The 24058-nt window shown below is 53.4% G+C and overlaps 1 protein-coding gene across 1 annotated transcript; it reads right to left on the bottom strand.

Moving 5' to 3' along the window:
• Positions 1 to 7158: 7158 nt before the first annotated feature.
• On the bottom strand, positions 7159 to 8003 carry LOC144246962 (uncharacterized). The gene is given in 2 exon segments (XM_077785992.1): positions 7159 to 7451; positions 7454 to 8003. Coding segments are annotated over 2 exon segments (780 nt in total). The 3' UTR covers positions 7159 to 7221.
• Between the last annotated feature and the right edge of the window lie 16055 nt (positions 8004 to 24058).

The raw sequence follows: 24058 nt of genomic DNA, 5'->3' as shown, positions 1-24058 counted from the left end.
CCTGCTGCACTCAGAGTTTGTCACTGAGAGATGTGAGAGGCAAAGGATTCCCTGTGGCTGAGGGAAGGTGAGGGGCTGGATGGGCTTGTTCCCCCAGCACTGCTCTGTTCAGCCCCCTCTGCTTCCCTGAGCATCTCCCTGGGCCTGGACATCCCCTCCTGAGAGGTGCCTTGTCCCTGCCAGCGCTCACAGAGCCCATCCCACCCTGTGTGCCCTCGGCCCGGCCCTACAGAAACCTGCCTGTGTGCAGGGCCCTGGCTGGGGCAGGCTCTGTGTGCAGCTGGGCAAGGGAAGCTCAGGAGAGCCCTGCTGGGCCCTGCAGAGGTGATGCTGCTGCTGCCCAGGGCTGAGGAGTGGCTGAAGGCCCTTTGGGAGGCTCCCAGCAGAGACACTGACCAGCCAAAGTCACAGTTCTGGAGTCTCTGTAAATGTTCAAACATGACTTTGATGATCCTGTGTGTCCCTTTCAACTCAGAATGTTCTGTGATTCTGGGATTACAATTCCTGTTCTGCTTCTCTCATCCCCCTGTTGTCTATAATCAAAAGAGAAAAAAAGCTCCTTGCAACAATGTAGAACAGTGAAGTAAAAACCAGACCTTTATTGGAATCTTCCAGGTGTCCCAGGTGGGATGAGGGAAAATAAGTCCCTGATTTCAACAATTCATTGAGGTTGATTTATTAGGATATTTAAAAGGGACATCCAATAGGAGATTCAATTGCCCCAGTTACACAACCCTGCCTCAACCCTTTGGAGTACGTCCAAGGGCTTCTTTGCCTTCACTTTTTTTATGACTGGTCACATTATGGCCGGAAACCAAAATGTTCTTGTAGGTCCTCTTCCTGATAATAAGACTATACAGTATTTCAGAACTGTATTTAGATGGTTAACTTATTTTTCTAAGATCTAAGAGAAAAGTTAGGAAAAGTACTAGAGTTAATTACGGAATATAATTATAAAATTATATAATAGTAGTTAAATAGTGTTAATTAAGAGGTTAATATAGTTAATTAAAGATTATACATGTATAAGGATATAATAATAATTTACAGACCTATGAATATATGAAAAATATATAAAAAGCAAAAATATTTTTCTCTCATCCTTCTCCAAAAAGGAATTAAAACACTCTCAGGAAAGCTCCTGAGCTCCAGGCTTACCTTCTTTTGGAAGTATCCTCCGGAGCTGTGCCCAGGCTGGTCTGGAGCTGGGAGCAGCCCTGCCCCAGCCAGCCCCTCTCAGCAGCAGCACCTGCCCTGCTCAGGGTGGCTCCTTCCCCCCACAGCTCCTGGCCAGCGCTGGGAGCAGCTCCAGGGCCGGCTGAGAGCTGTCCCTGGCAGGCAGCAGAGTCCCTGGCCCAGCACAGCGCCCTGGGCTGCAGGACCCTGCTCTGCAGGACAGCCCTGGGCACCCCTGGCTGCTCTGCACAGGAGATGAGCAGAGAATGCACTCACAGGGGCTGTGGGCATTGGCATGTTCCAGCTTTAGGAGATCACTCCAGGAGCTGCAGCTGCATTGTCCTGCAGCCAGAGGTTCCTGTGCCAAGGGCTGGCAGTGATTCTGCCCCGGGCACTTCTCAGCCCCTTCCCAGCCCTGACTGATTGAAGCTCTCTGTGCCTCTGTGCTGTGCCCGGGCTGGCTGCAGGCAGTGCCCCAGCCCTGCTGGGCTGGGAGAAGAGCTGCTCAGCAAGAGAAATGTGCTTTTGAAGCTCTGCTTGGTTACCAGGATCACCCTCTGTGCCAGGAGCCCAGCCCAGCTCAGCAGCACAGACACAGCACAAGGACTTTAATGACCCTCTGGGGCTTTGTGCTCAGGCCCTGAACATCAGGCCCTGAGAGGGAGCTGCAGAAACCTCTCCAGAACTCCAAGTCACAATCCAACTCCAAAGTTTCTTGGACTTTTAATGGGTCCCACTGAGGGACACGACTGAGAAAGTGTCCCCAGGCCCCAGGCAGAGCAGAGAACTGGAGGCACTGATGCCAGGTGGGGACAAAGAGAAGCCAAGTCTTGGTGCCCTGGGGCACAGCAGGGTCTGTGCCACCAAGGGCTGTGAGGAGACACCTTGTGCTGAGGCCCTGGGGCCTCCTGGCACAGCCCCAGCCAGGCTGGGCACTGTCAGCCCCTGCTCCTGCCCTCAGCATCCCCCCCCTAGCCCACATCCCAGTGGCCTCAAGGATCTGCTGGAAGGAGTCCCAGGGGAGTCTTGGTCAGGAATGGCTCTGGGGGCTCCTTCATGCTCCCAGGGACTGCAGACTTTTCATAGGAATTTGGCTTTTCCTTTGGCCTTTCCTTTGGGCTAGGAGTCTCTGAGAGTTTTCTGCAATCCTGGCCTCCAATTATCTGCTGTAATTAGTCCATGGAGAGGCTTTGTCAGGAACAACACTCAGTGGGGCTAATTAATGCTTCATGGTACTTCAGTTCTTTAAGGAACTTGGTGTTTCCCTTTTGCTACAGACTCTGTGAGAGGTTTGTGGAATCATGGCCCCAATTATCTGCTTTAATGAGTCCCTTGAGAGCTTTGTACTGACACTCAGTGGGGCTCATGAATACTTTGAGATACTCAACTTTTTTAAGGTACTTTGGAGTCTCCTTTCCACACTGAGAAGTGTTTGTGCCATTTTCAGTCTCTGAGAGGTTTTTGTGCCATCCTGGCCTCCAATTCTCTCCTCCAAGGAGTCCATGAGAAGCCTGTGTTAGGGATGGACCTCAGTGGGTCCCATTAATGCCTCTAGAAACTTTGGGGTTTTTCTTCTGACTTTGACTCCTGGAAAGGTTTGTGCAATCTCCTCTTAGGCCCTGAGGTTCCAGGGCTCAGCATCAAATGCACCACGGAGCTCATTAGGATCAAGCAAGTCCTGACAAACCACTGCTGTGCCTCGATTTCTCTCTTGTCTGGAGCAGATCAACAGGAAGATTTCTAGGGTGGTTTTCATTCGCCTATTTGAAATTTCTCGGCCAATGCATCAATTAGTGTGGTGGGTTCAGTGCTGACTAATTACCAGTGCACACACTAGAATATACTTACTCATTTCCTGCTCTGAGATAGGATTAGGAGAAAGGCACACTGGGCTCAAACTTAAGGAGTGTAAAGAACAGTTTGTTGACAGTAACTAAAAGAAAGAAGAATAAGGATCAGAACAAATTTTCAGAATACTTCCCCTCTCCATACAACCTTTTCTTACTTACTGATTATGTAAAGGGACAAAGCAAAAAATTTTCAGTCACTTTACAGCTTCTTGAACAGTCCTTCTTTAGTCCACGTAGAGAGAGGAGTCTCTCTTTCTTGCTATGGAGACTTCTCCACAAGAAAACAGTTCTCTTGCAGCTCTAAACTTCCACAAATAGCAGCCACTCGGAAAAGGTGAAATCATGACACCCCTCCCATTTTTTCACAGTCATTTGCACAGCTGTGTTTATGGGCCATGTCAACTTCTGGGATATTAGTTTCAAGATGAGCAGTTTAAGAGCAGAGATTGTCTTCATCTCTTTCTGAAATCATCTTCATCTCTGGGAACAGAGGTCTTCTCTCCCTGAGGGCACAGGGTCTCATCATTCTGCTCTCCTTCTCTGTTCAAACTTCTCATGGGATCACAACTACTTCAACATTTGCTTACTTTAGCACAGAGGCCTTTGCTGAACAAAACATCTCCCCATACTTTTCAATGTCTAATAGGGAAAAAGAAAGTCTGATGTATCAATGACATCTTTCTCCACAGCTTTAGCAGAGGATTTCAGCCCCAAGATCAAGGCATCTCCTCATCCCTCCCATCTGGGACTCAACTTCCCCTTCCCTGCCCTCGGTGTGTTCATGTTGCTCCTCTGTGTGCCTTCCCTGTGTCCTTTTCTCTCACGGGAGGGAGGATGGCAGCACTGGCAGAGTCAATATCTCCCGGGGCTGCAGATGGTTCTGTGAGCCCGGCCGGGTTCGGTGGCCAATCCTAATTTTGGCCGTGGTCCCTGAAGACCAGTTCTTTTCCATAGGAATGAAGGAACAGAGCTCCACTGCTTTTGGGGCAGATGAGAAGTGACCACCAGAGGCAAAGGCCAGCCAGACATGCCAGATTCTGTTCTTAGAGATACCCTTGAATATCAGAAATTTTTTAGGCAGAGTGTCAGTTTTGGCAATGGGCATCTGAAAAGACGGACGGTTCTTTTCCATACAAATGAGAGCACAGAGCCGCAGTTCTCCAGGAGCTGATGAGAGGCAGGAGTTGACATGGCAACATCATCCAGACCTGTCAGGTGGCCCCTTGGAGACCAAGCAAGCAACACCTGGTCCATGTTCCCTCGCTTCCATGTGGCCCCACAGTGTCTCAAGGGTCCCTTGCTTCCAGGAGGCCCTGAGGTGTCACAATGCACCTTTGGTGACACAAGGCCCTGAAGGGTCGGAATGGTCTCCATGGTTCCATCAGGCCCCACAGAGTCATAATGGTCTCCTGGTCCATAGAGCCCCGCGGTGTCCCCATGACCCCTTGGTTCCATGGGCTCCAGTGGTGTCACAATGATCCCCTTGGTTCCATGAGGATCTGCAGGGTCACGCAGGTTTATGGCATTTGTCCTTGCTGCCCCTCACATTCCCCTGCCCCACAAACAGCCCCGAGCCGCCCGTGAGGGACAGGCCCTGCTGTGCCTGGCTGGGCTCAGGGCTTGGCCTTTCTGCTTCCCCCAGCCAGCCCAGGCCTTGCTCAGCATTGCAGTTCCCTGCTCTGAGCCTTGGGCTCCCTGCAATCCTAGCCTCAAGGATCTGCTCCCACCAGTCCCTGGGAGCCTTTGGCAGTCCCTGCCCTCAGTGGGGCCCAGTGATGCTCCAAGGGACTGGGAGTTTTGCTCCTGACTCCTTGTGCAGCTTTTTCAGCCTTCTCTCACTGACTGAGGATCCTGGGCTCAGCCCCAAATCCACCGTAGGGATCATTAAAATACAGAAAGCCCTCAGGTGTGCTTTGTCTTCATTCAATGGTCTGCAAATCTCCAGGGCTTGTGCAGTTGATTGGAGCCAGTTCGGAGTTCTTGTAAGGAGGAAGATTTCCAAGTGCACCTGCTGATTTTTTTCTTTTGTAAAAGAAATATTCTTTTGTTTTCCAGTTTAGAGAAGAGCCGATAGAAGCATTCCCCAGGTGATCTTGATGCTCAGTGTCCCATTAGGAGGTCTGGGCATGTAGAAGAATGAGCCCCCTGGGGACTGACCCTTTTTGGACAAGCTGCTCCTCACCACCAGCCTCACCATGTCTGACATCGCCCACCTGGCACTGACATCCCTGTGCCCTGCAGCAGAACCTTGTCCCTGAGCTCTGCAGCTCCATGACCCAGCCCATTGCACCATGTACCACCAGCTCTCCTCAGGGCTCTGCCTGCACACAGGCCCAGGAGAAGTTTTCCTCTTGGTAAGGAAAGAATGGAAAAGCCTGAGCAGGTTTCCTGAACAACAAACCCCACTCAGGAGCCACCTGCTCAGTATAGGCTGCCTGGAATGGTGTCACCTTTTTGCAAGGGACAGTGTAACCAGAAATGATCTCTGGAAGCAGAATTCTCTGAGTCTCCCAGCTGAATTCTCTGTCCCAGCCCTTTCCCTGGATCTCGGTTGCAGATGGAAGCTGCTGGTGCCACCCTCATCTTTAACCTCTCTTTGGAAAGCAAACAGATGTTCCCAGGTGCGTTAAGCAGGATTTGCTCAATGTTTCTATAAATCTTTTGTGTTCCCCATGGAATGATGGGGCCATTTTGGCACTGAGGGGGTGACATGGAAGCCAGGAGTCAACTGTGACCCTGGGGTCCCATGGAACCAAGGGGCCACAGTGACACAGCAGGGCCACATGGATCCAGTGGTCCATTGTGACACAGTGGATCCAAGGAGACCATGGAGACACCCCCAGAACCTCATGGGACCAAGGAGTCCATGGTGACCCAGCGGGGCTGCATGGAGCCAATGGTCCATGGTGACACTGCCCATCCAAGGAGGCCATTTGGACACTGCAGAAGCTCATGGAGCGAGGTGGCCATTGTGACTCTGAAGAACTTCATGACACCAAATATCCATGGGGACACAGCATGGCATCATGGAACCCAGGAACCGCTGTTGGCAGTGTGGAAACTCCTGGAACCAGGGGCTGTTTTGGGACTGCAGCACCAACACAGCTGCTGTACCTTGTCCCCTGCCCTGCACAGCTCCTTGGGAGGCACGGCAGGAGCAGCACCCTGGGAGCCTCGGGAATGCCCCTCTGGGATCCATGGCACACACTCCCTGGGGATGGAATTCCAGTTCCCAGCCAGGAAAAGATGTTCCTGCCCTTGAAGGCAAAGCTCTTATGGAAGAGCCAAAAGCTGAGTGGAGCGAGATCCTACAGTGACATTTCACTGCCAGCCTTCATAACTGCACCCATGGTTGTTCTAGCTGGTGGATTGGGAATGAAATCAGCGCAGGGCCTTTGGTGAGAGATGCCCTGGGTCAAGGGAGACACTGAGAGAGAAACAGAGCAGGCAAAGAGAGGTGGGAAAGAAAGAAGGACACAAACACAACCAACTGGGAAGGTGGCACTCTGAAATGCAAAACAAAACTGACTGAAAATTAATGGGACAGAAATCAATAATTCTGAAAGTTTTATTTACTATCAAAATATATCCCATACACCCTGCTGCACACAATCATGATCCCACACCCTTTACATTTGGATCCCACTTCTCCCAATTTCACTCCTACCCCATCTCACCCTGGAGGCTGTGGAATTGGATATTTTGTCATGGGTTAGAGTTTTTTGAAGTGGAAACAAGCTATATTGAGGTGGGATTGTAACCTTTTGGGGCAAGATTTGGTTGTTTTCAGTGAGACTGAGTCATTTTGAGGTGAGAGATCAATCCATCTTGACTTTGGGAGTGCAAAGATATGGAGAACACAGCCTGAAATCCCCAAAGAACCCAGAAATCCTTCAGAATATGTCCCCAAACTATAATTTCCATCTCTAAAACCTATTAAAGTGTTGGACTTTGGGAATCTCTGAATAATTAATTTCTTTTCAGACCTATTTCAGGTGTTTTAATTGATAAAGACATATCTGAAGAACATTAGGGCCAAACCAAAAAGATAACCAGTCAGGTGTCTTCCCAACATGGATCACAGGGAATGTGGGTCAACAGGCCTGTACCCAACATGGGTCTTTCCATGGGAGATAAGGCTGGTGCAGTGTAGAAAGCTCTTCCTGCAGTTGGGGGACTCACAGGGCTTCCTTTACTAGTGCGTCCGTTGGTGTTTGGTCAAGTGAGAGCTCTGGGTGAAGCTCTTCCCACACCGGGGACACTCGTAGGGCCTCTCCACAGTGTGGATCATTTGGTGGATGATCAGTTTGGACCTCTGGCTGAAGCCCTTCCCACATTGCTCACACTCGTGTGGCCTTTCCCCAGTGTAGGTGATCTGGTGGCAGATCAAGTGGGATCTTGTGCTGAAGCTCTTCCCACATTCCCACACTCATAGGGCCTCTCCCTGGTGTGGATGCGCTGGTGCCTGATGAGGGTGGAGTTGTGCTTGAAGCCATTACCGCATTCGGGGCAGCGGAAGGGCCTCTCATCTGTGTGTATCCGCTGGTGCAGAAGGAGATTGGAGCTGGTGTGAAACCTCTTCTGACACTCGTGACACTCATAGGGTCTCTCCCCAGTGTGGATGCGCTGGTGGATGATGAGTTGGGAGCTCCAGCTGAAGCCCTTCCCACACTCCCCACACTTGTAGGGCCATTCCCCGGTGTGGATCATCTGGTGGCAGATCAAGGTGTTGCTCTTCCTGAAGCTCTTCCCACATTCCAAGCACTTGTAGGGCTTCTCCCTATCATGGTTCTCCTCAGGGATCACCAGCTCCAAGCTCTGGCTGAAGCTCTGCCCACCTTCCTGACCCAGAGTGGGTCTTTCCTCCTCAGAGCATCCTGGGCTGGGCTTACAGCCTTTCCTCCTGTGAGATCTCCAGGGATTTTCCTCCCTGTTGGATTCCTGCACTGTGGAGTTGCTCACAACTGCATCTTCCATGAGGTTCTGCTGCAGGGATTTGTCTTTCCTGGTCTCCATCCGCAGCTCCTGCTCTGGGGGAGGAAGGACAGGGAGAGGATGGGATTTGCCTCCATGCCAGAGGGAAGGGCAAGGAGATTGTCACCCTGATTCTTAAGACTTCCTAAAGCCTTCTGAGTTTACATTCCTTTGGAGAACTTTCCCACACAATTTCTGTAAACAACGTATTGTTTACATTGTTTTATGGGGGTGGAGAGCACTTGATGTACTGGTGGTTTGTCCAATGTCTTTGGAGAGGTGGCCCGTTCACTCTCCAATCCAATGTCACCCTTGGGAAGGTATAAAAGACAGAGTCAGATAATAAACGTTCCTTTTTTACCTTGCAAGCAGCAGGTGGTCCGCGTGGTGCTTTCACGTGTCCCACAGCGACATCTGGTGACCGCCGACGTGTATTGCAGCTTAGGCTGAAAGCACGCGGGTGAGGTTTTTTTTTCTCTCTCTGTCCAGCGCTCTGCCTGTCGCTATTGTTGGTAATGGAGAGTTTTGAGAGCATCAGGGAGGAGTCAGTGGCTTTGAGCGTTTGGAGGGAGGTGTTGAAGCGGAAACGCGTTCTCTTTTATTGGGATGATTTTGAGAGGCTGTTTTTATGGGCAAGGGAACAGGGATTCTTTCCCAGTCTTGCCGAGGCTCTGTCCTGGGAGAAATGGGCTCCTGTGGGAGACCGCCTCATGGATGCCCTGCTTGATAATCGTTTTGAAGGCATTGGGCCGCTGCTGATGTTGTGGAAGAGATTGGATGCCATCTGGCAGGGCTCTGACACTGGTGGCTCTCGTGATTCTCTGAGAAATTTTTCTACCTCTGATGTTGGGGAGGCCGAGTCCCTGGGGCGTGGCCCGGATTCCCCTTGTGCCCAGGAGAGTGAGTCAGAGGACGGCTTCTCCTCTGGGGAGCCCCGGGCTCCCAGCCCGCTGGCTCCAAGCGTCTGGTCGGTGGAGCGGGTCCGACCGCCCCGCCCTGCCCTGCGCCGCCGGCGTGGTGGGACGAAGGGGAAAGCACTTCCTCTTTGTGCCTTCCCGGCGCTCGGGGGCGAACGGGGGCTTGTGGACCAGCCCTCACCTCGGGTTGCATCTGGCTCAGTGAAGGTGAATTGCCCGAATTGCGGGGTCACGTTCCCCTTGAAAGCGACCCAGGCGGATTCGCCCGGATCGGTTTCGGGTTCATCTTCCGAGGATGAGTCAGCTCCAATCCCTGAGCCTGCGCAGCCTGCTGGGTGTGCGCAGGCAGTGGGCGCCGCCAAGGACGGGGCGTTGGTCTCTGTTCCGTCGGGCTCCGCCCCAGCAGGCGGGCAGCCCGTTCGGTCCTGCCTGATGGGGGCGGTGCCTGCCGGGCGGTTGCGTGTTGCGGGTCCGAAACTCCTTGGGGGCGTGCCGGCCTCCGTTGTGTCGTCCTGCAGTGACATGTCTCCGCGCTCCGCGTCTCCCTCTACATCCCGCCCTTCCCCCGCCCCGGGGGACAGGAGTGCTGAGCTGGGGTTGCGGTCCGCGCCGCCGCCTGCGTCCGCCGCAGTGTCCTCTGCTGATGGTGCGGAGGGCACTGCTGGGACGCCGGCTGGGTCGGCTCCATCTTCCCCGCCTGCCGCGGGGGCTGGGACTGCTGACGCGGCTGGCCGGAGACCGGTGACTCCCCGTGGCCGTGGATCCTCCCCGTCATCCTTGTGGACCCTCCCCCCTTGCCAGGTGACCGTGCGCCCGAGAAACTATGGGCGGTTCTGGCAGGAGGTCCTCGATAAGGCTGAGGAGATGTGTGACCTTGGTCCCTCGCAGAGCCTGCCGGATCACGGGGAAGGCTCCTCTGGCTCTGCTGATGCTGCAGGGGGTGTGGTGTCTAGTGATGTCGCACTGCCTCGCAGCCCAGGAGCTTCCACTGTCCCAGAGTCCACGGGACATGAAACAGTGGACGATGCAGCCTTGCCAGGGGGTCTTCAGGCTTTCCCTGTGCTCAGGGGTGTTACTCACAACACTCATCAGCCTTTTTCATTTAAGGTGTTGAAGGAAATCCGAGACACTGTGGCACAATATGGTCTTGGGTCTGATGAGGTTATGCACACGATTCGCCTACTTGTTACTGACCTGCTGATGCCTTTTGATATTCGCGCTGTGGCACAGGCTCTTTTTAACCCTGTGCAGTTTGACCTGTTTGAGGACAAATGGGTTAGTCTAGTGGCTAGTGCAGTGCGGAAGAATGCTACACGGGGGCAGCAGGATCCCAGGCGTGTTGTTAACGCTGACATGTTGATGGGCACAGGAAATTATGTTGATCCTCGGGGGCAGGCTGGATACGATCCTCTTGTGCTTGATCAATGCCGGACGTTAGGCTTGGCAGCTATAATCCAGGCCCTAGAAATGGCTGCTCCAATGGAGCCCTTTCTGACTGTTGTTCAAAGGGCTGACGAGCCCTTCATAGACTTTGCATCGAGGTTGACTGCCTCTGTAGAGCGGCAGGTGGTAGAACCTGAGCTGAGGCGAATGGTCCTTGCAAGATTTGCTAGGATCCATTGTAACGCAGAATGCAAAAGAGTCATACAGGCTCTTCCTGAAGGGGCTACCATTTCACAGATGGCAGCAGCCTGTGTAGACATAGGCCCGTCAGTTCGGAAGGTGGATTCTTGGGCTGCTGCCGCACAGCCAGTCTGGAAGCAGCCGCAGGGGGCTGCTCAGACAAGCACTAAACGAGGGAAGAAAACACAGAAGGGAAAATTTCCCTTGTATGTGTGTGGCCGGTGCGGAAGGCCAGGCCATCTATCAGATGTTTGCAAGGCGACTGTTCATGCAAGTGGCCAGGCAATCCCGAGCTCGGGAAACGGGAAGCGGAGCGCGAAAGGGGGGCGCGCTCAGACACAAGTTCCTCTCCAGACCCCGGAGCCCATGGAGGTCTGCTCAGCCAGCTCGTAGCCAGCACCTGCGGGTCAGCAGGTGTGGATGTCTGCACAGCAGCAACAGTTGTTTTAGACTCTTGCAAGGTGCACAAGGTTCCCCTGGACGCCTTTGGTCCTTTGGGTGAGGGCATGAGTGCCTTCCTTATGGGGAGGTCTAGTGCCACCCTTCAGGGCATCATTGTGCATCTGGGTCTTATAGATGCAGACTTCACAGGGCAGATCTGTGCAATGATCTCCACGCCCACCCCCCCTGTTACAATCCCAAAAGGGACACGGCTTGCTCAACTTGTGCCTTTTAAGTCTTCTGTTCGCAGGACGGCTGACCAGTCACGAGGGGATGGCGGTTTTGGATCCACTGGACCGCCTCAAGTTCACTGGACCGCTGTCCTGACTAAAGACCGTCCCGAGATGCTGTGTACCCTGTCCATCCCTGGTGCGACGCCGTCAGAGATCCGCCTGTGCGGGCTCCTTGACAGCGGCGCTGATGTCACGGTTCTCTCCCTTGCCGCCTGGCCTCCAGATTGGCCCCTGGATCCAGCGGAGACGTCTGTTGCGGGCCTGGGAGGAACAGCGCGATGTTATGTGAGCCAGCGGCCCGTGCTGGTCACAAACCCAGAGGGACAGACGGCTTGGATCAGGCCTCATGTTACTTCTTCTCCTGCTAACCTCTGGGGGAGGGATGTTTTGTCTGCATGGGGGGTGCGCATCGGGACGGGTTTTTGATGGGGGCCACTGCAGCGAAGGGCGAGGAGTGTCCTACGCCTCCTATACGGTGGCTGGTGGATACACCTGTTTGGGAAAACCAGTGGCCCCTCCCTCAAGATAAACTGACCGCCCTTCAAAATTTAGTGCAGGAACAGTTGGACCAGGGTCGTCTGGAGCCTTCCAGGAGCCCCTGGAACACCCCTGTTTTCTGCATCAAAAAGAAGTCTGGGAAATGGAGGTTGTTACAGGACCTCCGGAAGGTCAATGCTGTCATGGAAGGCATGGGAACATTACAGGCGGGCATGCCATCGCCTACCATGCTTCCTGCAGGCTGGCCGATCTTCATCGTGGATTTGAAGGATTGCTTCTTTACAATTCCTTTGCATCCCGATGACAGACCAAAATTTGCCTTCACAGTGCCAGCAGTTGACAATGATGAGCCCGCACAGCGATATCAATGGAGAGTTCTGCCACAGGGGATGCGCAACTCCCCAGTTATATGCCAATGGTATGTGGCTCGTGCCTTGTCTGGAGTTCGCAAGCAGTTCCCTGATGCACGTCTGTATCATTATATGGACGACATCCTGGTGGCTGCGTCCACTCAGGAGGAGCTGCTGAGGATTCAGCCTCGGTTGCTCGATGCTTTGCATGCTCATGGGTTGCAGGTGGCTCCAGAAAAGGTTCAGCAACAACCTCCTTGGAAGTATTTGGGGGTCAAAATTCTGGAACGGAGAATCCAACACTAGGAGGTGCAATTTGTGCATTCGGTGAAGACACTGAATGATGTTCAAAAACTGATGGGTGTCATCACCTGGTTACGTCCATACTTGGGACTAACCGACGCACAACTGTCTCCTGTGTATGATCTGTTGAAAGGAGACCCTGATTTAAAATCACCTCGCACATTGACCCCTGAGGCACGTCAGGTGCTGGAGGAGGTTCAGCAGGCTGTTTCTGCCCGTCAGGTTTGTCGCATTGATCTTTCCGTTGATGTCACTGTGTTCGTTACCACTCCAGATTCGCATCCCACAGGTATCATTGGTCAATGGAGTGACAAATGGTCTGATCCCTTGCACATTTTGGAATGGGTTTTCCTGCCCCATCAGCCGCAGAAGACGGCAACGACATTGGCTGAGTTGATTGCTCGGTTGATAATCAAATGCCGGCAACGGTGTTTGCAATTGATGGGTGCGGATCCTGCAAAGATCGTACTCCCAATATCCCGGGAGGACTTTGACTGGAGCTTTGCACACTGTGTGTCCATGCAATGTGCTCTGGAAAATTTTTCAGGGCAAATCACTTATCATTTGCCCAGCCACAAGCTACTGCAGGTGGCGAAATCTACGCAGATCTCTTTGCGGCCCAAAAATAGTCAGGAACCCGTGCAAGGACCCACCGTCTTTACTGATGGTTCAGGGAAAACAGGAAAGGCCATTGTTACTTGGAAGGACGGATCTGAGTGGCAGGTTCTGAAAGCTCATCAGGAGGGGTCGGCCCAATTGGTTGAGTTGAGGGCTGCTGTTATGGCATTTGAGAGATTTTCCCAGGAACCTTTCAATTTGGTCATGGATTCTGCCTATGTGGCTGACATCGCACAGCGGTTGGGTCATTCAGTTTTGAAGGAGGTCAGTAACCCTGCCTTGTTTCATTTACTGAAGACCTTGTGGTGTGCTATTCAGGCCCGGGTTCATCCGTTTTACGTTCTGCATGTGAGAAGTCACACCAATTTACCAGGGTTTGTGGCGGAAGGTAACGCGAGGGCTGACAGGTTGGCTAATCCAGTGTGGGTAGCACCTCAGCCTGATACACTCGCGCAGGCCAAGGCATCGCATGGGTTTTTCCATCAGAATGCACATACTCTGCAGAAGCAGTTTCAGCTGACACCGACAGAGGCTCGTGGCATTGTTGAGTCCTGTGACGACTGCCATGCACTTGCTCCACCTCTACCAGCAGGGGTAAACCCTAGAGGCCTTAGGGCCCTGGAGCTTTGGCAGACCGATGTCACCCAGATTGCTGAGTTTGGCCGGCTCAAGTATGTGCATGTCACGGTGGACACATTCTCCTCTGCAATGTGGGCTTCCACTCACACTGGAGAAAAGGCCCGCGATGTCATTGCCCACTGGAGGCAGGCCTTTGCCGTTCTAGGCATACCTTCTGCTGTGAAAACCGACAATGGTCCTGCTTACGCATCGCAGCAGGTGCGGCAGTTCCTGCAGTTGTGGGGGGTGTCACACAAGTTTGGCATCGCCCACTCTCCAACTGGCCAAGCTATTGTAGAACGTGCTCATGGTACTCTGAAGCGGGTTCTTCAAAAACAAAAACGGGGAATGCAGGGTGAGACCCCACACAGTCGGTTGGAGAAAGCATTGTACACCATCAATCATCTTACGGTGCAGCAGAATTCAAATAACCCTGTCATTTTAAATCATCATCTCTCGTTGCAGGCTTCAGACGAGGCACATCAGCCTCGAGCAAAAGTTCGAGTGCGGAATTTAGTCACCAAACAATGGGAAGGTCCCTATGACCTTATCGCTTCGGGGCGCGGGTATGCTTGTGTATCCACAGATAGTGGGGTGCGCTGGGTACCTTCAAAGTGTGTTCGTCCTGATCTGCAACCGCAGAGACAGAACCCGATCAACGGGCAACATGGAGACCGTGACCAAACTGAAAGGCATCCAATGGATGGATCGTCGAGTGATGACTCAGTTGAGGATGATGGCGGGTGATCACTCTGACGATTCCTCCGTGAATGGACATTGAACCTTATTTATTTATTTATATATTTATTTATTTTTCTTTATTTTCTTTTAAACTAAAAAGGGTGAGATGTCACCCTGATTCTTAAGACTTCCTAAAGCCTTCTGAGTTTACATTCCTTTGGAGAACTTTCCCACACAATTTCTGTAAACAACGTATTGTTTACATTGTTTTATGGGGGTGGAGAGCACTTGATGTACTGGTGGTTTGTCCAATGTCTTTGGAGAGGTGGCCCATTCACTCTCCAATCCAATGTCACCCTTGGAAAGGTATAAAAGACAGAGTCAGATAATAAATGTTCCCTTTTTTTACCTTGTAAGCAGCAGGTGGTCCGCGTGGTGCTTTCACGTGTCCCACAGCGACAGGTGGGTGAGAACCAGCAGAACAGGCTGCAGGGAACGGCCCAGGTTTGTCTCCAAGCAGCCTCTCCTGACTTATCCCTGTCCTTTCTCCATGAACAGGTGCCCATGTGCAGCCACAGCAAATGTCCAACAGCAGCTCCATCAGCCACTTCCTCCTGCTGGCACTGGCAGACACGCGGCAGCTGCAGCTCCTGCACTTCTGCCTCTTCCTGGGCATCTCCCTGGCTGCCCTCCTGGGCAACGGCCTCATCATCAGCGCCGTAGCCTGCGGCCACCACCTGCACACGCCCATGTTCTTCTTCCTGCTCAACCTGGCCCTCAGCGACCTGGGCTCCATCTGCACCACTGTCCCCAAAGCCATGCACAATTCCCTCTGGGACACCAGCACCATCTCCTACATAGGATGTGCTGCTCAGATCTTTTTTTTTTGTTTTTTTGTCTCAGCAGAGTATTTCCTGCTGACCATCATGTGCTATGACCGCTATGTGTCCATCTGCAAACCCCTGCACTACGGGACCCTCCTGGGCAGCAGAGCTTGTGTCCACATGGCAGCAGCTGCCTGGGCCAGTGCCTTTCTTTATTCACTGGTGCACACAGCTAATACATTTTCCCTGCCCCTGTGCCATGGCAATGCCCTGGGCCAGTTCTTCTGTGAAATCCCAGAGATCCTCAAGCTCTCCTGCTCCAAATCCTACCTCAGAGAACTTTGGCTCATTGCTGTTGGTGCCTGTTTAGGACTTGGCTGTTTTGTGTTCATTTTTTTCTCCTATGTGCAGATCTTCAGGGCTGTGCTGAGGATCCCCTCTGAGCAGGGACAGCATAAAGCCTTTTCCACCTGCCTCCCTCACTTGGCCGTGGTCTCTCTGTTCCTCAGCACTGGCACATGTTCCTACCAGAAAACCCCCTCCATGTCCTCCCCATCCCTGGATCTGGCCCTGTCAGTTCTGTACTCAGTGGTGCCTCCAGCCCTGAACCCCCTCATCTACAGCCTGAGGAACCAGGAGCTCAAGGCTGCACTGTGGAAACTGACGACAGGATGGTTTCAGAAACATTAAACTGCTGATCAATTTCTGCAAACCACTGGCAACAAAAGTGGTTTTTTTCTCTTTGTTGGTTTCATTTAGTGTTTTTTTCTTTCTTTTACTGTTTTCATATTGTTCTCCATAAATATAATTGTTAGTGCCATTTCTCATTTTGTTTCTCTCCACCTTCCCTGTGGCCACACACTGTGTCAATGAGGGGCTGCACTCTCGGTGGCCTTAAAGGAACTAAAGGATCTCCCAGCAGAGTTTTCTGCAGAGATGCCCTTTTGTTGCTTCTCTGGAGCAGCAGTAGCAATGTCTGTGTGCAGAGCTGGGGCAGATCAGTGCTGGCACAGCAGCTGTGCCCAGGAGCAGCAGCACTTGGTGCTGCCAGTGCTGCTCCCGTGGCCCTGCCCCGCTGCCCTGGTGGCCCTGGTGTTGCTGCAGGGCCTGAGTGCTCTCGGGGCCGGGCACAGTCCTGGGGGTGGCAGTGCCGGGGCTGCAGCAGGGACAGGCCATGGGCACTGCTGGGGCAGCGCTGATGCCTCAGGCCAGGGCCTGGGAGCTCCAGGCTCCTTGCCCAGGCTCTCTCAAGAACACGGCCAGGCCAATGCTCAGCACAGAAAACCCCCGTGAGCAGCTCCAGGCTGTTGGTATGGGGACATGAACCTGAGGCAGCACAAATGCCATCAGCCCCTGGGGCCAGGAAGGGCTGGGGGATGCCAGGGAAACCACTCAGCTTTGTCCTGGCCTCTGCAGTCAGCCAGAAAGTTTGTTCCCATCAGCTGGAGTTTCCTGTCCCACTGCAGACGCTGCTGCTCAGAGCAAGGGCTGCCTGGCAGCCACCCCCACACTGCCCTGAGCATTTCCTTGGCTTCACCTTTGCTGTCTTTCCTCTTCCTAATATAAATTTTTTCCTCTTGCCCATCCCTCTTCCCACCCCTGCACACAGCCCATCCCTGTTTGCCCTTTCCTCTCTGGCCCCACTCCCCATTGCAGTTCCTGACTTGGCACCATGGGAATGTCCCTTGGGGAGCAGGATCATCCCACAAGTGCTGCAGGAATTGTCTGCAGGCTCCTGCAGTGCCTGGTGCTGCTGCCTTGCCAGAGGCACCCCAGGCCAGGGGGGCACATCTGGGCTGCTGTGTCTGTCTGTGGGGCTCCCTGTTCTGGGCAGTGAGGAGGAGCTGCAGAGGCTCTGCAGGACTGACAGGATGGGCTTTGGGGCTGTGAGGAGAAGCTGAGGGACCTGGGCTGATGGAACTTCTGAAGAGGAGGCCCAGGGCTCCTCCTGCAACAGCTCCAAGAGTGGTTTCAGAGAATTCCAGAATCAGCAAGGCTGGAAAAGTCCTTGGAAATCATCAAGTCCAAGCTCTGCCCTGACACCGTCTTGTCTCCCCTGAGCCTCCTCTTCTCCAGGATCAACAACCCCAGCTCCCTCAGCAACTCCTCACAGGACTTGGGCTCCAGACTCCTCACCAGCCTTGTTGTCCGTCTCTGGATATGCTACAGCCCCTCCATGTCCTTCCTAAATTGGGGGCCCAGAACTGGACACAGCACTCGAGGTGCTGCCCAACCAGTGCTGAGCACAGGGGAAAAATCACTGCCCTGCTCCTGCTGGCCATACCATTCCTGATCCAGGCCAGGAGCCATTGGCCTTCTTGGCCACCTGGGCACACGGCTGGCTCATGTCCAGCCTGCTGTCCATCAGTCCCTGCAGGTCCCTTTCTGCCTGGCTGCTGTCCAGCCCCTCTGTCCCCAGCCTGTACCACTGCAGGGGTTGTTGTGGCCAAAGTGCAGGACCCGGCACTGGGACTTGTTAAACCTCAATTTGTTGGATTTGGGCCCTGGATCCAGCCTGTCCAGGGCCCTGTGCAGAGCCCTCCTACCCTCCAGCAGATCAATACTCCCAGCCAACTTGGTGTCACCAGGGTTCCATGAGTCCCCAGAGTGTCCCAATGGTCTCCATGATTCCATGAGGCCTCCCAGTGTCACAATGTCCCTTTGGTTCCATGGGACCCCTTGGTGTCACAAAGTCCCTTGGATCCTTGGGCCCTGTAGTGTCATCAGGATCAACAACCCTACCTCTCTTGGCCACTCCTCAGAAGACTTGGACTCCAGACCCCTCATCAGCCTTGTTGCCCTTCTATGGACGAACTCCAGGCCCTCCATGTCCTTCCTAAATTGGGGGCCCAGAGCTGGATACAGCACTCGAGGTGCTGTCCGAACAGTGGGAGGCACAGGGGAAGAGTCAGTACCCTGCTCCTCCTGGCCACACCATTCCTGATCCATAGGATCCAAGGGATTTGATGAGGAGCATGGTGGGGAGGGAGTGGGGACAAAGTGTTATTGATTGTCAGCCATGAAGGGTCTTGATTCTCATGTATTTTTAGACTGCATTAGAAGGTGCTGGGGATCAATATTAATTGGACATTGCTGATATCAATCAATAAACAGGAAAAGAAAACTTAACAGGGCAAAACAATTCTCTCTGCATTGTTTTCAATATACTATATTCACTTTGAATAAACTTCTGAAATCTGTTCAATTAACCACAGAATATCTGAAAACTCCAATTAATCCCAGAGGTTTTTCTTGTTTGGGCATTTTGAACAAATGTTTTATGGGCTTTTCCCACTGAATTCCTGAACTGAAGAGCTCAAGAAAGAAGAGTCCTCTGAAGCAGTAAAATTCATCAGCAACCTCCAAGTGACTGAGGATGCATCCCCATCAGAGCAGCAATGAGCAGAAATGAGCACAGCTCTGTGGCTGCCCCAGCTCTGGGATGGGCCCTGGGCATGGAGCAGGAGCAGCTCTGGAGGGCCCCAGGGCCGGGGCTCTTGTGCTGGCCTGGGCAGATGGGATGGCAGGAGGGGCTGCAGAGCTCTCAGCACCTCAGGCAGAGGGGAGCAGGGCAGCCAGGGAGCTCCTTTGGCCTTGGCCAAGCCCCTTCCCCCATGGTGGGGCTGAGTCCTGGCTGAGCTGCAGCTGCTGCTGTGCCCTTGGCAGGGGCTGAGGCCGTGGGGCAGTGCCCAGAGCAGCCTGGGCTGAGCAGAGCTGTGGGGCCAGAGCCGGCTGGGCTGTGCTGGGGAGAGGCCCTTGGTGCTGCCCAGAGCTCAGGGCAGCTGGCAGAGCTGGCAGGGAGCTGGGCTGGGCTGGGAGAGCCTGGCACAGGAACCATCAGTGTCCATCTCAGCCTGGCTGAGCGGGCAAGGGCAGGACTCAGCCCAGGCCTTGTGGGGCAGGGCCAGCGCCTGGGCAGGCATTGAAAACAGGCAAGAGACCAAGAGAGGAGGCTGCTCTGTGCCCTTGGGGCATGGACAGAGCAGGGAGGGGCCCAGGACATTTGTCAGTGTCAGCCTCTGTCTGTGCCAGCCCTGGGCAGCCCTGGCTGCTGAGCCCAGCTCTGCCCTGGGCTGAGTTTGGCTGTGGCCCAGCTCCATCCTCCTGCGGGGCTCAGGGCCTGTTCCCGGCCATGGCCAGCCCTGGCCGCCTCTCTGCTGGCCCCGAGGCCGGCAGAGCCCGGGCAGGGCTGTCTGTGCAGCCCCACAGGTGCCACGGGCTCGGCAGGAGCTGGCAGAGGCTGCCCAGCAGGGAGGCCATGGGGCACAGAGCCCCAAGGCTGCCCAGGGCCCCACGGCACAGGGGCCGTTCCCAGCCGCAATGCTCCTGTCCTGGGCTGGGCTGCACAGGGGCTGTGGCACCATGGCTGGGCCAGCACAGGGCCACAGAGGGGCCACGCAGCCGCTGCCGGGGCTGGCAGCAAGGCCGGGCACAGACAAGGAATTGCTGAGCATGGCCTGCGCTGGCCAGGGCTGCCTGTGCCCAAGGCAGAGCTCAGCTGCCCTTGGGGGCTGCAGGAACACTCAGGAGCCCAAAGAGCCTCCATGGCTGTGCTGGAGACCAAGGCTGGAGCAGGGAAATGCAGGGCTGATGCGCCATGGGGAGGGCATGGAATTCCAGCACACACCTCAGCTCTCTGATGATCCTGGCACCGTGCTGGGCCCTGTTCCAGACTGGAGCAGAGCAGATGTTGATGGCACAGGAGCCCTGCGGGGCTGGCAGGGACCTGCAGCTTGCAAGGTGCTCTGCTCTCCCTCAGCTCCTCTCTGAGAGATCCTGTCCCAGCTCGGCACCTCAGGGCACAAGTGGCACTGCCTGTTCATGGGCACATAGCTGATGTCTGTCTGGAAGGGGGCTCAGGTTTTAATACTTGTACTTTTCATACTGTGGACTTTTTTTATTTTCTGGGTTAGTTCAGTACTTTTAAGAAAGACAAAAGTTGTCTGTCCAGGAACAGGAATTTCCTGTACTAATGGCAGGAGGAGAAATACTGACATTGCCTTCCACTTGTGTCGCCAATATTCTGTTTATTCCTTGCTCTCCCTTTTCCTTCAGGTGTTTCCAGCTCTCCTGTTGAAATGGCCATGTCTAAGGGCATCTCTTCACCAGGCCAGATGGATCAATGTACATCCTGCTGCTCCCAGATTAACACCTCCAGATGCTTTCTGGTCATTCAAGTTCCTCTCAAACGACTGGTTTCATGCTTTGAGCTTCAGGGAGTTGTTCATTTTTTCTAAAGTTAATATAAATATCGTATCAGTCAATATCCTTATTGTGTTTATATCTATCACATAATTACATTTTCTTATATGTTTATCTGAAGCTGTACCTATATGGAAATCCCTTGGGGATGGGGACATGTCAGATGCTGCTGGGACATCCCAGAGAGCTGAGGGAAGAGTTGTGATGGTTATTAAACTGTTCAAATGTGCAACTTGTGTTTGTCGGCAAGAAATCTTTCTGTGCCTCTGAGTGTCACCAGTCCCTGAGCCCAAAGGACACAAACCTGATGAGTTGTGGTTCCCACTGCAGGGGCTGCACTTGGACCTTGGCTCTGCACAGGAGAGCTCTTCATCCACTTTCCCTCTTTTCCTCCCTCTGGGCATGGAGGGAGCTCCTGCCTCCAGCCTGTGACTCATGTGTGCAAAGAGCAAATCTGGGCAGAATCGGGGCAGGGAGGGTTTGGGGGGACCTTGGGATCTGTGCTGGGCACAGAAGGTATTTTCCTTTGCTCTGAGACTGTCTGCTGTGCACAGTGGATTTAGTAACTAGCAGAGGAATGATTGGTGCATTTGATGGAGCTGTGCCTTCCCTTGGCTTTGTTGGCTGGCAATAAATGAACATCCCTCTGTGTCTGGGGCAGCTCCTTCTCCAAGGAAAGCAGGTGGGAGTTGGAGCCCAGGAGCTGAAACCTGCAGGTGCAGCCTGGGCTGGAGGGAGCTCACATTTGCACAAGGCTGCTCTGAGTGCCAGGGCTTGGATGGGGGAAATGGTGGGGTGGGGGTAGGGACAGAATCTGATGGATTGTCAGCCATAAAGGCTCTTGATTTTCATATGTATTCAAACTCCATGAGGAGGTGCTTGGTTTCAGTGTCCATTGGAGATTGCACATATCAATGTATTAACAATAAAAAAAAAAACAAAAACCAAAAACAGGACCTAAAAAACTTTTGTCACTGTCTTTGTAAAAATAATGCATTCACTCTGAGTATGGTTCTGAAACATGTTGAATTAACCACAGAAGACTTGATAACTTAAATCAAATTATTCCCAGAGGCTTGGCTTGTTAATGTGTTCTGAATGTTAATGAGCCCTGGGGCACTGAATTCCTGAACTGAAGAGCTGAAGGCTGAAGAAGCCTCTGGAGCACTAAAATTCAGCAGCAGCCTCCAAGTTGCTGAGGATGTCAGCAGCCCCCACTGAGGCCATCCCTGCCCAGAGACCCTGGGGGAATGGGCAGACAAGGACAGCGTCCGTGGGGCTGGGGCAGCAGAACTCAGAGGCACCAGCGGCTCCAGCTGGGAAATGGAGTGTGGGATGGGGCTGGGAAAGCCCTGCCTGGGCTGTGCCAAGCAGGACACAGAAGCCTTGACCCCCATCCACTAAAAACTCTCTCAAGGAGACATTTAAAAGAAATGACAATTTTTTGTGTGTTCTGAGTTGGATGCACTGGAGCAATACTATCAAGAGTTTCTCAGGAGCTCAAAACAACAAAACAGCCTTTACTGGGAAATTTAGAAAAATCAGAGAAACTTTGGCAAGAGTTTTAATATCACATTCAAGCAACAAAAATAACAACTTCTCAAAGCATTAACTTGGCTCACTCAACTTCACAAACTCTCAGCCTGTTCAATTTTATGTTAATCAATATTTGCAAGAGTACAGAAATAGAAGAAATAGATACAGAAAGAGAGAAAAATAAGATACAGAGAAGCACACACACACAGCTACCAACTCCTGGATTCCAGCAATGTTCAGATGGAAATTCCAAGAGGAGGTAGGGTCCAGGTGTGTGCTTGCCTTGTGGTCAGCCTTAAATACCCCTTGGTCTTCCTGGGCCCTTCCCCCAGGTGGGACTTGGGGTCATTTGGTCACTCAGGAGCTGGGCTGGGGCTCCAGAGGTGGCTGTGGAGCATTGCCTGTGCTGTGCCAGGGACTGGCAGACACTGCTGGGCTGGGATAGAGGCTCTGGGGGGATTGGGGTTCCAGGGCAGGGCAGGGCTGGGGTTCCAGGGCAGGGCAAGGCTGGACCTGCTCCTTCCTCCCCCACACATGAAAAGTTTCCAGCCAACAATCCCCTCCAGTCTGTCACAACAGTCAGCATTGGAGGTGAAATCCCAATATGGCCATTGGCACCTGCAGGAGAAGGACAGTTCTTTTCCATAGGAAGGAAAGCACAGAGCCCCACTGTTTGGAAGGCAGGTGAGAGCCTCATTAGGCCATGGCCAGCCAGACTTTTCAGGAGAGGCAGATTTTGTCTGGGGGCAATCTTTGGAGATACGGAATTTTGGAGACAATCTCAATTTTGGCCATGGCACCTGGAGAAGCAGGACAGTTCTTTCCCAAAGGAAGGAAAGGTTGGAGCCTTCCCTCATGTTTTGGAGGCAGATAAGCAGTGACCCTTACCAAACGACTGCCTGCCAGATTTGTCCTGGCAATATGTCCATGGGAACAATCCCTGGATATAAGGAAATGGAGGTGAAACCCCAATTCTGGCCATGGGTGCCTAGAGGAGAAGGAGAGTTCTTTTCCATAGGAAGGAAAGCCCCGAGCCCCAGTGCTTCAATAGCAGATGAGAAGAGACCCTGCAGGTGCCAAGATGTCAGGCAGCCCCTGGAGGCCAAACCAGCCAGACCTGTTTCGTGTTCCCTTGGTTCCTTGGGGCCCTCAAGTGTCACAATGGTCTCTGAGGTTCCCCAGGCTCCACAATGCCACGTGACTCCTCTGTTCCACGAGGCCCACAATGTCACAATGGACCTTTGGGCCCTGGGGGTTTGTGGTGTCACAATGGTCTCCTTTGGCTCCACAGGGTCACAATGGAACACTGATGACACGAGGCCCTGCAGTGTCACAATGGACCTTTGGTTCCCTGCAGCCCTGCAGTGCCACAAAGGCCTCTTGGTTTCACGAGGCCCCAGAGTGTCACAATGGTCCTCTTGGTTCTGTGGGGACCCCAGGGTCTCACTGGTGCCATGAGGCCTCACAGTGTCACAATGCTTTGCTTATTCCATGGGCCCTCATAGTATCCCAATGTATTCCATGATCCCATGAGTCGCCTCAGTGTCACAATGGTCTCCTTGGTTCCATGGTGCCCCACAGTGTCACAATGGTCCCTTGGTTCCATGAGGCTGTGAAGTCTCTTAATGGTGTCTCCATGACTCCATGAGGTCTTGCAATGTCACAATGGACCTTTGGCCCCCTGGTGTCTCGCCATGTCACAATCGTCCCTTGGGCCCATGACACCCCAAAGAGTCATAATGGTCTCCACGGTTCCATGAGGCCCTGTGGTGTCAAAATGGACCCTTGGTTTGATGGGGCCTCTCAGTGTCGCAATGATCCCGACATTCCATGGTGCCACACAGTGTCACAGTGGTCCCTTGGTCTCACAGGTCCCACAGTGTCACAATGGTCCCTGGGGCTCACAGGCCCCACAGTGTCACAATGGCCCCTTGGTTCCATGGTGCCCCACAGTGTCACAATGTTCCCTTGGTTCCATGGTTCCTGTGCTGGTGCATTCCCCCCTCCCCTTCTCAGGCCGCCCTGCCAGATGAGAAATGCTCGCTGGCCTCAGCCTTGGCCAGCAGCCCCTGGGCTCAGCTCCTCTGGAGCTCAGCACAAACACGCTCTGCTCCAGGCACTGCTGCTGCCCAGCCAGCTCCTGGCTGCTTTAGGAGCAGCCCTGGGAACTGTTTGTGTTCCCTCGGTGGCACAACATCCCTGTTCTCACCCTGC

This window comes from Lonchura striata, chromosome 11 (genome assembly GCF_046129695.1).
Source record: "Lonchura striata isolate bLonStr1 chromosome 11, bLonStr1.mat, whole genome shotgun sequence".
NCBI lineage: Eukaryota > Metazoa > Chordata > Aves > Passeriformes > Estrildidae > Lonchura > Lonchura striata.
This window is presented reverse-complemented; position numbering and strand designations above follow the sequence as displayed.